The sequence below is a fragment of the Brachyhypopomus gauderio genome, chromosome 7, assembly GCF_052324685.1.
Source record: "Brachyhypopomus gauderio isolate BG-103 chromosome 7, BGAUD_0.2, whole genome shotgun sequence".
Lineage (NCBI taxonomy): Eukaryota > Metazoa > Chordata > Actinopteri > Gymnotiformes > Hypopomidae > Brachyhypopomus > Brachyhypopomus gauderio.
The window spans coordinates 33,418,895-33,436,674 of NC_135217.1; the positions used below are offsets into that span (position 1 = coordinate 33,418,895).

Below are 17,780 nucleotides of genomic sequence, written 5' to 3' on the forward strand. Positions count from 1 at the left end.
CATTTGAATTTAATGTCTAACAGGAATGTAATGTAACCTCTAAAGTTGAATGCATATGTCCAACTGTTGAATGTTTCAGTACTTTTTGCACAATTTGCTGTTCTCTAACAATGAGCTTAATAGCAAAGTTCACAACAGGTGTTGACCAATACATTTCCTAGTTCGATTAGATATGGTATTTCAACAGTCCTCCTCATGCTGTTCACGTTTTGACATCATGAGATCAAGATGACACCTAACAATCACCAGTACCTCACTGCTGCAAGGCTTCAAACAGGATGTTCTCAGACAGAAGTGGCCACTGAGCTTAGAGTGTCACAGAGTGTCATCAGCAGGTTGCAACAGAGATACCGAAAGAGTCGCAGAAGGGCTTAGAACATGGGTTAAAGTTCTCCGTCACTACGACGGATTTCCGTCATTTGATTTTTTTGGGGAAAAAATCCGTCAAATCATAATAAACCACACGCGCGTGCGTGCTATCTTTTGTGGCCGAAATATGATTCTCACTGGCGCTCATCAGCGCTGGATGGATGACGGCGGTGTCATTTGATTGACTTGCGGGTCATTCCGCCTTCAGATTTACGGACATTATGTAGAAAAGTGACCTCCCTCCTGCCTGACGTGACCGTAGCGCGCGACTCTGTACACCTCGTGCAAACTTGCGCGAACGGCGGAGGCTAGTTGACGCGTCACATTCTTTTTGCAGTCTTGTCCGAAACGATATGTGGTAGTATAAAGAAACACCGCTCAAAAACAGGAGAATTTTAATGTTGCTATGTGTTCCAGGTTTGAAAAGTGCTGGAATTTAGGCTAAAGTACTTTAAAATGTTGAAATTGTAACTCGTTTTACAACAAATATCTGTCTGACTGAACAGTTTTCTTGCATTACGTTAACAAATACGAGCCTCTTGTAATTCCAGGAAACATGAGAGAACGTGAAGACATTAAGATTGGGTGTTTTGAAAATAAACAACCATTAAAAAATGTGATAAAAAGCGAATTATTTCGAATCATTTCGAGTATATGTATAAATATTTAACTTAATTAAATGTAACATTGAAAACGTGTTGAAATGGACCTTGAAAGTGACGTGCAAGTGCTTTAATTCCACCTTATAAAGGTGTATGAACCCTGCAAACATGACTTTGTTCATTGTGCTGAGGCGCGGCGCGTGCGAAGTTACAAAATTCGAGAGGTGCACGACCTTGCGAATCACCAGCACGCGAGGCTCTCGCGCACGGGTGGAGCCAGCGCGATTACGTCATTTTCGGCGCCCGCGCCGCCCGCACGCGCCGCGTCAAATATAATGGCTTAAACCAGGCTTAACATGGATGGTTTTGTTCTGTTTGTATTTAAAAGCTCTATCCAGTGTAATTTTTTTGTAACATACCTACTTAAAGCAGGTAATCTTACGGCTTATGTTTTTGTGAATAGTGAATTTGATAAAAACAAGAGAGCTTCATACCTTTTAAAACTCACCAGGATTCACTAAATTTGACTTGATCTTTAAATAGTTTTCTGAAGAGGACCCCCAGATTTATGTACATTTATTGCTCAGGTGTTGCATTTTGTCGCTTCATAGATTCTCTCTTCTCTCCTTACACAGGCTGTTTAGATAAATATACTTTATAAATGTGTTTATTGTGTAGAATTAGGCAAAAGAGGTCGTGTCCCAACTACACCACATTTTCAGTAATTGCTAGCATTGTCTTTTGCCAGGAAAAATTTTCAGTCAAATGAAAATTTCTTGCTTTAACCCATGGCTTAGAAGTGGACGTCCTTTGAATACATCCCACACTGTTAACCGTGTGCCCTGTTTACTCCTTGTACATTTAATTATCGTAAGAGGCACCCAAGTGCCATGTTAGACCATTTGAAACTTTACATCAGAGTGGTCTGCGTGCAAGACGTACTGTGAGGGTATCAGACCTGACCCGGTGTTAATGTCTAGCATGGGTCAGGGAACATTTACACTGGATGAGGGACCAGTGGGCCCCGGTGCTGTTGACTGATGAAAGGTGATTCACACTGAGGAGAAAAGATTCCTGCCAACGATGTCAGAGACGTCAAGGAGAGCGCTATGCATCAGCCACTGTAGTCACCAGACGAGCTTTTGGTGGTGGTGGTGTTAGTGTGGGCAGGTGTATCTAGTCAGTACAAAACTGCCCTACATTTTATGACAAGCCCGTACTACTTGAATACATCCAGTCATTGTGCCTCTGCATGAACTACACAGGTCTCTGCTGGAGACTGGGGTACCTCAAATGAAGTGACCTGCACTTTCTTCAGACAAGACTCCCATAGAAAAGCTATTCAGCAGACATTAAATTTACTTGTGAACAGCATGATACATTGTTGTCAAGCTATAATTGATGCTCAAGTGGACATGACAGGTTATTTAGACGTTGACATTTGTTGTGGTATATGCATCATTGTTGGCTTTTGTTACAATTACTTGTTTGAGATGAGCAAAACCCCATCCCATGCTTATACTATACTTACATACTTTAATCATATATCACTGTAGGATGAACCTTTTGGTTTTCCATCAATTTCACCTCAATATCACCCAAAGGCCATATATTCATTTTGTGAGCAGTGTACAAAAATGTTTTATTATAGCTATTTATTGTGTTTGAGTCTTTTAAACAATGCTTATAGAAGGCATTGATATCTCCTCTCTGTTTTTGTAGTAGTCGCACAGCGCGAGATCACCGATTTTGCTTTAAGATTTTCCACAGTGCTCGCGAGAAGCAGAAAGAATGACGTATTATAAACACTGGATTTTTTTTGACATTTCCTTAAAAATAAAATAATTACGTACTTTATGCGTGTAATTATGACAGGAAGAATCATCCTGAAAAATATTTGTTGCACATTTTACACATTGCTGTTTTGTAGTCTTGGTAATTTGCCTGTCCCATTTCGGGTTATGCTTTGATTTTAAATGATCATGCCACACATTTTCACAACAGCAAATGTCATTTCATTAGACGGATTATTATGTGACCGTCACAGCTACATTATTTGAATGTAAGTTGCCTGATTAAACGGCCATCTGAACTGAATCTTTGGATTGTCTTGAGAAATCATTTCTCCACATGCAGCTGTCATATCTACTATATATAGAATTATGGTGCATGATGTCATGTAGCGGCCATGGGTGCACTGATTACGCGCTCTTGAAATTCACACAAAATTGCCATGCAGTAATTTATTGATAGCAGCTTGACGCCTGCGCCACAGACGGATCGATAATCGAATACCGATTCATACGCTGGAGACGCAAGAGAAAGGAAGACCTATTATATTTATCATTGCATGTCATTTGTCATGTAAACATAGACTACTCATGTGAGGGCCAGCGAAGTAGGGGTTTTCTTTGTGATATAATCTGTCGGAGGAAGAACTGGATATGGCCACAATCGTGGAGAATCCATCAAGTAAGCTATTATGAATTCCTTTCGATGTAGGCGATCTATATTCAGTATTCTGTATCTGACTGCTTACCTGAACGTTATTCATCAAAGGCAAGCTGCATCAAACAGTTGGCATAGAAACATACATTCTACTTTGAAATATGTGAAAGTGACCCTGCACCGGTGGATTAAGCGAACCTATAAAATATGAGTGCTGCAATAGAAGCATAGAAAAACAGAAGCTTTATTGAAATATTATTTAAACACGCAGAATGTGTCGGCTGCAATATAAATGCGCCAATACAGAATATTCTAAATATAAGAAAAAAGCACCAGCAGGCTTTCATTGCATTCAAGTAGAAAAATGGTAGAAGGCGGAAGAATGGTTTGATGGACAATTTAGATTTTTTTTCTTGATTTTGATGATCATTTGTTAAATCATTAATCTTCAACCAGGATATGTGCAATCTCAATCCAAGACAGGAGATGTGGGTTTTGTTTTTGCAAATATCTCCTAAACAAGATTCAGTGGAGATCTGATCATCAGTACAAGACAATAGGCACTGTATTGCATTGTTTTCTCCTGGGAATATCTGAGATTGCATAAATTTACATAAATCTGGAAATGTAATGCAATTACAAGGTTGTGCATGCACGCTAAAATAGGCTCTTAAAGGGTGTGTTCCATCGGTTCGGGTGCACGCATGTCCATGTATGTTAACACATATGTAACATGTATGTAACAGATATGTTCTATGTATATACCCCCTGCAAAGATGGCGCTTCAAAAAAGGACAAAGTGAAGACAGTCAAAAAAAGGAGAGAAGACAGAGAAAAGATTCAAGGTAGGTGTGCACACAATGGCACCTTTTAAAGCACTTCAGAACAATAATGACATTTCTTAAGACAGCCAAAATATATTGCCTGTCAATTTGCTCAACAAACTGAAATCTATATTGGCCACTACAATAAATTGTACTGGCTCCAAAAACAAAAACATTACTGCAGTCACTCCAGTGAAGTTGTTGGTTATATTCATCCACGTCCACCACCTCGTTCCCCGTGGGGGGTTCCACAGCATCTCGGGAGCAGGAGGTCTGGGAGAAGGAGCAGAGGGCCTTGCGCCAGTATGAACGTTCGAGGGAGGAGCGAGGGAGGAGGCTGGAGGCACAGCGCCTGCGGGAGGAGCAGCGACGGGTGGCCGTGGAGGAGAAGAGGAGAAGGCGCACGGAGGAGGAGAAGGTGGGCGGGGAGGACCGAACTCCATGTAGCTGCAGGAATGGATCCTCCTCACCATCTTCACTAGACCTCCTCAACATTACACACCATCTTCTCATCTTCACCCCAGTTTTCCATATCCAATGTTCATGTGTTCATGTGTCTGACTGCTCTTAGCTCATATATACATATATACTGTATATATATATATATATATATATATATATATATATATATATATATATATATATATATATATATATAATATTATTATATATTATATATATATATACTATATTCTACAATGATAGAATGTTAGTCTTTTTTTTGGCCATGAGCATGAATCTTCTGTTATCGTCTCTCACACGAGCTTTTCAACATGTATGTCTGGTTTGTCATGAGGCGGTGAGGTGGAATTCATTGTGATTATTGATTGAAAACATGCTATTCAATAGCCATCCCCCATATAAAGATGGGTCACTCTCTGTTATGGAAGAATGATCTCATTGTTCCCGATATCCATTGCTTGCTGACACATATATGAATCACAGTTACCAGACTCCAGCTCTGTCCTGATACATGGTATGTGAATAAGGCAAATGTAATCCCAATATATAAAATGGTTTTACTTTGAACTGTGATAATTCAGGTCACCCTGCACCTTTGTATTTGCTAACCAGGGAAGGGAGCGAAACTGCAGTTGTCTGTGCAGGGATTGGTGCAGTGTTTCCTGCTGGTGGATTTCTCTGGGGAAATGTCCTTGGACCGGGCTTTTAGTGCTGTGTCGTAGGAGTCTAGCCTCACCTAAGATGTCTCTGTTCATGGCCAGTGTGCTGCTTGCAATTGATCTTGCCTCCTCTGTGATGGCGTCAGTATAAATCTGCGACAGAGGCTGCTGGCACATGCACATGAGCAGGAATGATATTTACTTACAAAAAACAGAAACAAGATGTGTACTTGTAGTTCTTGGTCATTCAGCTTTTCCCTGACTCATTGTCACTGCTCATCTTTTGGAGTCAAAAATACGGAGTGGAATGAAATCTGCTTCTTATAATTAGACAGGTTTAAGTACATTCTCCTGTTAGGATTTGTGCATGTGTCATTGTCTCCTTGGCTTTTGTGTTTGTCTCATTAGGATTAGTGCCAGCTGAGTGCTTTAAGGCTTAATCCCACTGCCAAAATGTATTTACTGAGCAAAAGAAGAAGGCAGAATAGCTGTATTAAGAGACAGGCAGTGAGGAACAGGGAGGAGACGCAGTGAGAGAGAGAGAGAGAGAGAGACACATAGAGAGAGAGAGACAGAGACAGAGAGAAAGGAGGCAGATACAGAGAGGTTTCCTGATATCACATGGGTGACCTGTGCCATTTCCATAGCTACACAGTGTATTCGTGAGCATTTGCAGCTGGCTTCTGTGGGGGGAGGTTGGGGGGCGGAGTTATGCGCTGGCGATCTCTGTCTGGTTGGGTGCTGCCTTAGACAGACTCCACCACCCAAGAGAAAGGGAGAGAGGGAGGGGAGGGAGAGAGAGTGAGAGAGAGAGAGAGAGAGAGAGTAAATGAGAGCAAGGAAGCGTGAGACACACAGACACAGGGAATCAGCAGGCAAGGCCATTGTTGTTTGTTAGCAAGCCGCAAGCGAGAGAGGGCGTGAGCGTGTGCGTGAGCCGGAGAGGCGGTCGGCATGGAGCAGCCGGCCTTGTCGCCATCCACCCGCCGCCGTAGCGACAGCTCGGTGAGGGAGAATCTTTTCTTCCCTGTCCTGGAACGCAACGAGCAGGAGCGGCTGGAGGCCTTGATGCGTCGCTCGGTGGAACGCAGCCCGCAGCTGGAGCAGAGGCCCAAACGCTGGACCTGGGGTGCCTCCGAAGGTGAGTCTGCCCAGGGGGGGCGGCCGAGGGCGGGGCGGTGGGGTGTACGCAGGGGGGAGAGGGACGTTCTGGATCCAGACCTGTGCTGATATAGCTGGGGAGGGGTGGTTGGAGGAGAAGAGAGGGAAGAGGATGAGAGTAGATGGAGATGGAGCAGGGCGTGGAGGCTGCATTGCAGGGGAGCTCTTCCGCTGTAGAGTCTGCAGGGCTGAGCCCCAGCAGGGCTGACTGCAGGTTTGGGGTGCGACAGCAGCGTCTGGGATCGCACACAGCAGGACGGGTAGCTGCGGCTGGGGCGGTTGTTGATGTCCTTGCTCTCTGTGGAGCGGTTCTGGCCCCCCCTCACCCCTCCCTTTCTGCCCAAACAGGCCTCTAGGCTCAAGGTTAGAGCTGACAGGCGTCGATTAGCAGCAGAGGCCAGGATCCATCCCTGGCTCTGCAGGCCGGGTAACTCCGAAGCTGTTTCAGCTGTAGAACAAATGCCATAAACTCAGACACCCCACCTCCCCCACCCCCCACGCCTCCCTTGTTATTGATTGCATAGGAAAACAGCTTTTGCTCTGTCACTGTTAGCCCTGCCTGAAATCACCCCATCCTCCTCTCAGCACTGGCTTAGCAGACTTTGGTCTGCAGAACAATCAGCTGTAAAAACATTTCCGGATTGTAGATTCAAATAAAAAGATCTGTGTGTTTTTCCATGCGGAGGTGGTTAGCAGGGAGAGAGGAGCAGGAACACCACCCAGACTCCACGGAGCAACATTAATTATTTACACTGTTCAAGAGAGGAAAGGCCCTCCGCCAGCAAGGGTCTATAAATCAGCTGCCTTTCCCAAATGGAGAATCAGTAAATAGTGCGATTTTACTGTATATGTGAGAAAGGTGTGAAGAGACAGGCACTGGTCCAGGAGTTCAGACTGTGGCCGTTTCCTGCAAAGCTGCTTTTAAGCTTTCAGCAAACCTGATCTGATCATCAGCATGACAAGTCTGCTATGCTTCAGTCTGAAACAGATCATCTTACCATCCAGCCTTGCTTTGGAAAATGCATTTTGCTGCCCGAACACCAATGCAGTAGACATTCATCAGAAAGCTGACGGTCTCCAGTCTTTTGCTGACAGGGTGTATCAGTTTTTCATTAGTTTTTGTGACTGCAGTTTTTCATCAGTTTTTTTGAGCTTCAAAACATGTAATGGATGGTTTTCTCTTGGGTCATGATTTAGTTTTAAGTGTGAACTGGTGAGTGTGTGTGTGTGTGTGTGTGTGTGTGTGTGTGTGTGTGTGTGTGTGTGTGTGTGTGTGTGTGTGGCACTGCTGAAGCATGTGAGCTCATGAACCTATCCTCTCTGCTCTGCATCACCTGCTCACAGGTGATCCCAAGATTGCCCCGCCCTCTCCTGCTACTTCCGCTGTCCTAACCAATGACCCTGCTGCTCTCCCTCCTGCCAGCCAATCCAGGACCGGTACAGAGCTTCTGCTTTGCCACCCTTCTCACCACCCATGTTCATGCAGTCAAGCTGTGTGTGCGCATGCATATCGATCACATGATCTTCGTGAAATGTGACACAGTATTATACTCTTTACTTTTCTCAGGGTTGTGGTGTCTGCTAGGCTATTTTTGGTTCAAAACCACATTTATCTCATGATTTTGCATGTTTCCTTGTTTTATTTTATAGGGACTCTCCTCTTATTTCTATCCAGTTAAATATAATAATCCTGGATATTTTTTGCCTGTAGGAAATATGACACTGTGTACATATAAACCCTCATCATCAGGACAGTCCATTGTCATAAAGACGTACACAGAGATCAGCCAAAAATCTGCACAGTATGAAAGGCGGCCTGTTTAATTGGGATGAGCTGGGAGCAGTAGTCTACAAATCCCCCCACCCCCCAGTGCTGAAAGAGCAGGGTGTGGGGATGGGTCTTCATCTGTTAGCTCATCGGAAATGCAGGCCTACACCTTAGCACCGCCATCTTTCCCACAACCCGGCAAGCAATCTCATGGAGCTATTGCGCAGTTTGTCTTTGTCTCTCTCTCATGCACACAAATACACATTAACACACTCTTATGCGTGTTTGTTTCGTCCCCACCGAGACAGAGCTATTGTATGTATGTTTATGCAAAATCATTGTCTGATGTTTCCCAGGAAGTCTTTGGTCTTAATATCCTTAAGTAGCATAAACAGTAAACTAGACAGACAGTGAACTTTATCTGGAGAAGCACCTTATCCATGAGTGCCTCATTAGTTTGTGGGTATATGCAGCACCAGATCTGTTTAATCTGATCTTATCTTTCCTTACACAATACCTTTCTCTGTACTGCCAGACTTTATGATTCCACCGGAGTCTCCTGACTCTGAACTAATCAAGAGCCTCTCTGCGGTCCTGGGTCACACTGCAGAGAGAGGCAAGTGACATCATCTTAACTATTAAACTTTACTCATCATCTTCCTCCTTCCTTGGTGCCGTGACCCTTTGATGTCTTGTATTTGCACTGCGTAGCTTCCACCAGCCTCTACAAGTCCTCCTATAAGGCCTCTGGTGGACACGCTGAGCATGTGAAGACCAGCTCAGCATTCACTGGACCAGTAGACAAGGCGCCGGAAGTCAACCCAGTCCCCGAGACCCCACAGGTGAGGGCTACCATTCCCACCAATGCAAAGGTTATTTTACGAGGCTGGTTTTTGTAACATGGCATGTATTCCATGTTATTTTATTATTCATAACAGGGTTAAAGTTATATTCTATGAAATTTCATCAAGATAGTTTTTGTATCAGGCCTAAAGGAGGTCTGTTCCATGTCCAGCAGGGTGGGACTGGACCACAGATAAGATGGTCTCCTAGCAACTTTATGCTCTAATCTCTGCATGTCCATTTTGCGTTTTACAGTTCTGCAAATTGGCCTCTGCATACACAGGCCAACGTGCACCTTTCACGTTTCTGAATCTTTTCTCTGGTTTTGCAGTCAGAGAAGGCAGATGGAGAGAAAGGATTCACTCATGTCTTGATCGACTCCACTGTGCAGAGAGCCGAAACTCCAACCACACCCACCAGGAGTTCCACTGCCCGCAAGAACCCAAGCACACCAAAAAGGTCACAACTTCTGCTTTCTCTCTCTCTCTCTCTCTCTCTCTCTCTCTCGTTGTTTTTCTCTTTATGGTGTTTGATGTAACCAAGAAAGAGGGCTTGGCTGCTTTTGGCAGGAGTACATTTTTGGTCTCCATGATTTACTTCTTTAATGTTCTGTGTGACACTGAAGGTCTAAGTCATGTAAGAGCCGCCTCCGGTCTCCGTGCTCCCCTGGGCAGTATCCCACATCCCCCATGAGACACAGAGCCACCACCCCTAGTGCAGACAATAACAGGAGGTGGGATGGAGAAGAGAAAGGTAGCGAGAATAAAAGCTACAGCACTCTGGAGAGGAAGACCTCAAAGACAGAGAAAATCCCCAAGTCTGCAAGCAAAGAACTCGGCCATAACGGAGGTACAGGCCAAGTAGAATGCCTCTAGTCATTAAAAACTACGGTGATGCCAGATCATGTGTTTTTTTTTATGTTCGTTTTTTTAGCTCAATTCTTTTCTGATGCTCACTGCACTCCTTTGCTCTTTTCCCAGACTCCCCAGTGACCCCCACAGGCAAAGCTGGCACCACCGATGCTGAGGAGGCTTCTCGGCTGCTGGCTGAGAGGCGTCGCCTGGCTAGAGTGCAGAAGGAGCAGGAGGAGAAACAACGCCTGGAGGAGGAAAGGTGAAGGCCGCCTGTGCGCGCACCTCACGCGACCTTGACTCTGCACGTACGTGCCTCCGGGCATGCTTTGAGATGTCACGTGTGTCGAACATCTCCACGCCGTCACAGGCTCAGGGCTGAGGAGCTCCAGAGGAAACAGGCAGAGGAGCAAGAAAGGCAGGAGCAAGCCGCCCGCCAGGCAGAGGAGGAGCGTCGGAGACAAGAGGAAGAGCGTAGGAAGAAGGAGGCTGACGACAGGCGGCAGAAGGAGAGGCGTTTGAGGGAACTCCAGGAGCAGCTAGACAGAGAGGTCAGGACCCACAGCTGGTCAGACCCTTCCAACATCTTGTCCACTTGCAAATGCGAATTTTGGAGTGATACGCATCGATAGGAATCAGGACCTATTGAGGTTTGGTGTGTGGTGTGTGCGGTGGTGTGTGGTAGAGGGAGGAGGCCTTCCTGAGGGTTCAGAGAGAAGCCGAGCGGAAGCAGAGGGAGAGGGAGCAGTTGAAACTTCAGGAGGAGCAAGAGAGACTGCAGAGGAAGAAGGTCCTGCCCATACCAGTGCTGGCTCACATTACCATGCAATATGTCGCTGCCATAAGAAAACCAAACCAAAATTTCCAAAACTCTGACTTCACTGGAGAAGAAACAGATACTCTTATCCCATCTTCTGCCAGTGAACTCCCAGTAAGAATTTTTAAAATAGTTTTTATTGTTCTATTTGGCATGTAAGGTTTCCATTGTACATAGATCACCTTTTTTGAAAACCTAAATGACCGAAATGGATTTTTGAGGTTTTCTTATAACAGCAATAAATTATCATGTTGTATTTATCCACCAATCATGTATTACACATAAGGCACTTCCATAAAATGAATCTCTGATAATGGTGAGATTTTCTAAATCAACAGTTCTGTTCAGGGCTTAATTTGTAAATCAAATGTTGCCGGAACCCAAGCGTAAATTGTTACACTGGCGGTATAATATTTTGCCGGATCGAGGCAGACAGTTCCCGGAACGCACGCTTCAAAATGAAAGAGTTCCCGGATCCTGTTCCGGCAGGATCCGGCTCAAATTAAGCCCTGGTTCTGTTACTAATCAGTACTCTTTTGAGTCTCAAGCAGTTCCTTACATGGTTTTTAAATCTCCTTGTATTCCCGTAGCGTATTGAGGAGATCATGAAAAGGACAAGAAAAACCGACACGGAGCCCAAGGTAACATCTCTGCGCACACATTCAAGAACTTATAAGAAGGCCCTACTCATAATATTGCTGACTACAACAATAAAGTCACGTGGTTTGTGTTTGAGCAGAAAGACGAGGCCCACACTGAGGCCGGCTGCTCCATGACCCACTCGGTTTCAGCTACTCTTCTGCAACCTAGAGGTGAGACCTCAAAGCTTAGTTAGCTCACCCTTCATGTGACATTACTACACCAGTAGTTGGCAGTTCACATCCTTGTAGGAAAATGCTGAACTTAAACCTTATCATGGTAAAGGTCAAATGCTAACAGCCAAGAACTGAAATCAATGGGTTTCCATACTTAAAGACGAAACTACATTTGTTTAGTGGATAATTGTACTGGGTCTGGCAACCCAACTCCACCCCCTCCAAGTTCATTTATAAACCAAACCAAGCCTATTTGAACAGAAACTGAAACTGGCCTCCCTGTTGAATAAGGTCGAACACAGACCCACTGATACAGTCAATGCATGTGCAGTGCCATGAGTCCTATATGGATTTTACTCACTGTGCCAATAAAACACCACTTCCCTGTAAAAATCCATATTGGCTTCCCCAGCAAGACCATTCCCAGTCTCACCGATATGCGTATTCGGTGCTGGCATTTCCAAATGGATTTTACCGTTAGGGCCTTCAAGGCCTTCTCTGATCTTTAAAAAGATGCTTTATCAGAGGCAGCCCCGTCGACAGGGGGGGACAACCGGGTCTGTTGTCCCGGGCCCCAGGGCCAGGGGGGCCCATCAAAGAGCCCAGCAATTTATTTTTTATTTAAAGTCTATAATTTTGAAATAATCTTGAAATCTTTCTCAAATTCTGCATTGAAATCTTTCTCAAATTCTGTATTGAATCTGTAATTGAAATTCTGTACTCAAAATAAGCTCAATGGCTAAAATATATATGTTTTTTTTACCTATCTGCATATTTTCCATTAAAGCCTGGTTCACACTACACGATTTTAGGCTGGTTTTTCAGTCGCCGACTGATCGCCGACAAAAACTGTGGTCGGAGGCGAATCGGCGATCACTCGTCGCTCGCTCAGTCGTGTAGTGTGAACTGCTGAAAAACGCTGAAAGACGCTCGCCGAGCCGTCGCCGACTGGTCGCTGACTAGTCGCAGACGACTGGCAGATATCTAGCATGTTTAATATCTAGCAGTCAGCGACTGAGAGTCGGCAGCAGCGTCTAGCTACAGCCAATGGGAACGCGGAGAGAGAACCGCGGCACCGCTGAAGATATCTCTGAAGAATGTAAAAAACTTTCAAGAATACTTTCAAACAGTAACCCAGCAAACACACAAAATCCTCACCTTTCTTACAACTTTACTACAACACTGTGTTTAAGTTATTGTGACAGCACTGGAGAAATAGTGCGATTGATTATATTTATGTTCACTTGGGACTATGGAGTGTTTAAACGGTAAAAAATAATAATAATAACGAAAATGTGGAGTACATGTACATTGTTTTTTTTCTCTTCTACGTGGTGTTGGTGGTTCTCGCGAGAGTTTCATTTTCGTGTTCTCGCGTTTTTGGACGGCAGCCAGATGAGTCGGCGATTCCCCAGTCGTGTAATTCGTGAGCCCGTGTCGCCGATCAGTCATGTAGTGTGAACGCCACAACAACTGAAAGACTCGCGATTACAGCACGACCAGTCGTGTAGTGCGGACGGCACAAAAACCTGACGACTGAAAAGTCGTGTAGTGTGAACCAGGCTTAAGTGCATACACCCCCGCCTCCCACTGAAAAATGGTTTGATCCAGCACCGACCGTAACCTGCTGGTACCCGCCCAACAGCGGGAAATACAGTGGTGGATAGTTAAAGTAAACAGAAATCTGTAGCGCAGAGAAGAAAGGAAAAACATTTACCTGACGAATTTTAAAGTTGCATTGTGTTCCAGGTTTGAAAAGTGCTGGAATTTAGGCTAAAGTACTTGAAAATGCTTGAAATTGTAACTACTTGGTTTCACAACAAATATCTATCTGACTGAACAGTCCTCTTGTATTACGTTAACAAATACGAGCCTCTTGTAATTCCAGGACGAAACATGAGAGAACGTGAAGACGTTAAGATTGGGCGTTTTGAAAATAAACCACCATTAAATAATGTGATTAAAAACGAATTATATTGAATCATTTCGAGTATATGTATAAATATTTAACTTAATTAAGTTTAACGTGCTGGAAAATATTGAAATGGACCTTTAAAATGACATACAAGTGCTTGAATTCCACCTTGTAAAGGTGTATGAACCCTGCATACATGACTTTGTTCATTGCGATGAAGCGCGGCGCACGCGAAGTTACAAAATTCGAGAGGTGCACAACCGCGAATCGACAGCGTGTGAGGCCCTCGCACGGGCGGTGCCACTGCGATTACGTCATTTTCGCCGCGCGAACCACAACGCTCGCGACGCGTCAAGTATAAACCAGTCAGTTGTCAGAAACAGCTTTGATGTGTGGCTATATTATATACTATATGACCTAACACAAGGATTGTCTGCTACAGAGGAAATTCAAATGACGTGTGCGCTTGGGGGTCTCATGAAACTTTCTTGTCCCGGGCCCCAGCAAGACTCAACGGGCCTGATCAGAGGTGTCAATTCCAGGTTCAGAAAGTAAAAGTCCTCACCAGGATTTTGCTCAAGCTTGCTAGATTTGCTAATTAGTGCAATCCAGGTAAAATTAGTGGAATCAACACAATCCAGGAAGCCTGAGCAAAATCCTGGTGAGGACTTTTACTTTCTGAACCTGGAATTTACACATCTGTGCTTTATCTATTATATGTAATATATGTTAATAAAGCTTCACCAATAATTTGTATTTTTCATCTAAATTGGCTTGTGCTGAAAAAAAAACTCAATGCTGAAAATAAAATATTTCACACCGTTGTTTCTAGGTAAAACAGAGAAAGAAAATCCCCCAGGACCTTCTGTTTATCTGTCACATACCCTTGCTTTTTACATTATTAATAATACATTATTATAGAGCTTTTATTACGGATTGGCAGTTTAATCAGCCAATCATATTTCGAATTAGAATGGTGGGGGTGTGCTCCAATGGTCTCAGGGTATTCTTGCTGGTCCTCGTGCATCAGTTCTGCGTGGTTGGTGCCTTGTGAGCTTTTAGCTCGTGTGCTAGCTAGTTAGCAGCTGCTAGCCACAAGCGTAAAGGATGGAATCGCAGGATATTGTCAGCGAATTGCTAACAACATCATTTTCAAGATGTTCATTCAACGAAAAAGTGGATATTGTGAGAAAAGGCCGACCAACACCTCATCTTCAGATTCAAACACAAGCCAGGAAAGAGTATAGCCGGGTTTCCATCCAAACCTTTCGAAAAAATAATGCGCAATTTCCAAGTTTCGGCAGAAAAAAATGCGAATTAAGCCTCGTTTCCATTCATTACAGTTATGCGAATAAACTTTAGATCACGTGAGAGGACGCCAAACAATAGTGGTTTTACGTCCATCTGGCAGTTACGCATTTTTGCACGTTGAGGTTTTGAAACATTTTTTTCTTTTTCTTTTCTATACATGGAGAAGTTAAATTCAATTTTTGCTCTCTCCAGAACTGTTTTTGTATGCATTTGCCATTTTTACATCGCGATCGTGTACAGAACCACATGACTTGAGGCATGATACGTCATCGTTTATGCGAAAAACCCTTTTCCATCCAGTTTTTCCGAATTTTGGCGATGCGATAGTCTAACTTTTCCACCTCCTCCTAGCGTAAATATCTTTTTTGCGATATTTGGGGCTTTTTTCGAATTTTGGTCTTTTTCCATCCAGTTTTTTTCATGCGCATTTTCAAAATGCGCAAAAACTCGGTGGATGGAAAACCCTCTTATGTTGCACATAGTAGACGCGATGATGACAACAGTGTTATGGACGTGTTTTAATACTATGATCATGTTTTCATTTTGCTCTGTCTAGTGAAGGCCCATGGCCAGTAAGTACGGTTCGCCACTGGATTTTACCCACTACGCCACCAAGCATTAACACCTCAGGTCTGCATTGGCCTGCCCAGTAATTAAGACCACCCCAGCCCCACTGGTTCACCGTTAATACACTTTCAGCACCACATTACAAAATGACACGCCATGACTAGTCTGTGCTCTCCAGAACTTCTGACTACCCCCTTTTTTTTAGGTCTGTTGGATAACTCCTTCACAGCTACACTTAGTTTATAGGCCTCTAAAAACAAACTGCACAAGCAAGTATGTGGCAGACTTGGCTACAAATCCTCAAACATCTACTGGTCTTATAAAAATAATTAAGTGTGATTCTTTCAGATGCTGTTCAGATTAGCAGCCTGTCCGTTGGAGTTTCTGAACACTCCACCTTTGCTGAGGTGAAGAACTATGAGTCCCCAACATCTGTCACCACTGACTCGCCCATAGTAACCCCATTGCCACTTGAACCTAAGGGCATTGTAGCAGATGACCTTTCTGATGGCGTCCAATCCATGGATGTCAGGTAAGCCATCAACACTGTCATTTACAAATGCGACACTGTTAAAGTTGGCTCAACATAGCATAAGGTGTTCCAAGACATACCTGTTCTCTACATCTGAACAGCCCCGTCTCCAGAGATGAGTTGATTTCCATCCAGGAATACTCTCCTGTCAACGAGGGCACCACGAACAGCACGAGGAACAGCCAGGCCTTAGGTGATCTCCTAGATCTGACTGGCCACGCCTCATATGCCAAAGCCCCTGTTGGTGCAGCGCTCGGTGACTGCAACAAAAACCTGATTCAAGGCTTCAGTATCACTACTGCAGACTCGGCCCTCATCCAGAGCCTCGGGCCAGCCATGGACAAGCTTAGCGTCTAGTGCACCAGGTGACAAGCTGGGGCCCCAAGACAAGCTGTGGCCCTTTGCCATCTCTGTGTCCTGTGAGTGTGATCACATTGTTTGAATCTCCTTTTCTGTCTCTTCCTCTTTTTAAGGATGCAGCCCACACCTGAGCTATCTTGCTGAAGAATGGATTTAAGTTGGCCTGAAGAAAAAAAAAACTGTTGTGCCTCAGATTTAGCTCCTTCAAGCTTCTCCATCAAAGCCCTGTCTGCAACCTGAAGACTGTGAACAGTGGAGAATGAGTGCAGAATGTCACAATGTTGCAGACTAAAAAAACCTGACCCTTCATGTAGAATAAAGCTTTGGCTTTTCCTTCATATGTATTACATTTCAAAATATTTCACTGTAGTAAATGCCAAGAAAGACCACTGTAATGTTGCATTCCTATGGGTCTTTATATTCCTCTCAACACTGTAGTGTTTTAATGAGTGGTACAAAACTTGAGGTTTGTTGCAACTGGGTGGTGTTTTGTGTGTTTGCTGAGGGGGCAAAATGACCAGCAAATCAACTGTGTGTAAAATGTGTGTAGGGTCTGTTCGGTGTGATGTGTCTATAGCTGGGGTTTGCAAACAGTGAGTTCAACACTCCACAACTCACACTTAGCAATCAAAGCATTGTTATAAACTGCTCGATATCTAAATGTCACACAACTGTTATCAGCAAAGATACCACATGCTTTTATTTGCAAGTCTAAAATGGCCTCAAATGTGACAAGCAATAGACAAGCGAAACTGCAAATGTGATATCTGATAATGGCTGTATAAGAAAGAAAAAAGCATTACATTTTCAATATCTTGCTAATTATGCTCAGTGGTATGAACTCAGTGGATTGTGTTTGCTATGCTGCTGTGTCCGTCATGTAGTTCACTCTACCACACTCTGGAAAGTGCACACTATGCAGACCAGGTAAACCCCAGTTACTGTAAATTTCAAACAACATGTAAACATTTACGTTTAATTAAACATAATAATAAAGCAATGCTACAACTGTACAGCAATTGAGCTGACTGAAAAACTTCCTTATATGCTAAGTTATTAGCTTATGCTTGTCTTGTAAACTGGCTCTGTTTATATCATCTTGTACACTCAGGGTGTTGGTGATCTTTGCATGTGAGCTCAGTCATTTTGATTCCTGGTGTTCCTCGCAGTTACATGTTTGGTGGTGGTCATAGTTATCTGTATGATGCCATCAGATTAATACTACTGATAAACTTGAATGGTTATGGACCAATAAGGATAACATTCCATGTCAGACTGGCTGATCTATACATCTCTCTCACTCTCTCTCTCTCACACACTCTCTCGCTCTCTCTTTCTCATGGGTGTCTGATCTATACATCTCTCTCTCTCTCTCTCTCTCTCACTCACTCCTTCTCTCTCCCTATTGCTCTCATGGGTGTTTAGACAAATGTTAATGGTTAATATTAATGGAGCCCCATATCAGATATCAGAAGA

At 43.9% G+C, this 17,780-nt stretch overlaps 1 protein-coding gene across 4 annotated transcripts; it reads left to right on the top strand.

Annotated features, from left to right (window-relative positions):
- The first annotated feature begins 3,132 nt into the window (after positions 1-3,132).
- Positions 3,133-17,317, top strand: map7d2b (MAP7 domain containing 2b). 4 transcript variants are annotated; one of them, XM_077013420.1, is made up of 17 exons: positions 3,133-3,443; positions 4,196-4,264; positions 4,498-4,661; positions 6,415-6,505; positions 7,870-7,962; positions 8,829-8,909; positions 9,005-9,135; positions 9,468-9,595; positions 9,762-9,985; positions 10,117-10,249; positions 10,358-10,538; positions 10,673-10,777; positions 11,395-11,445; positions 11,544-11,616; positions 15,761-15,944; positions 16,046-16,137; positions 16,418-17,317. In XM_077013420.1, the coding sequence occupies exons 1-17, from the start codon at positions 3,416-3,418 to the stop codon at positions 16,459-16,461; spliced, it is 1,872 nt and encodes a 623-aa protein (XP_076869535.1). In that variant the 5' UTR covers positions 3,133-3,415; the 3' UTR covers positions 16,462-17,317. The 4 variants fall into 4 exon arrangements, with proteins under 4 accessions (XP_076869535.1, XP_076869533.1, XP_076869534.1 ...); XM_077013418.1 differs by having other exon boundaries at positions 3,136-3,443; positions 16,046-16,309; XM_077013419.1 differs by lacking the exon at positions 7,870-7,962 and having other exon boundaries at positions 3,137-3,443; positions 16,046-16,309.
- Positions 17,318-17,780: the final 463 nt, after the last annotated feature.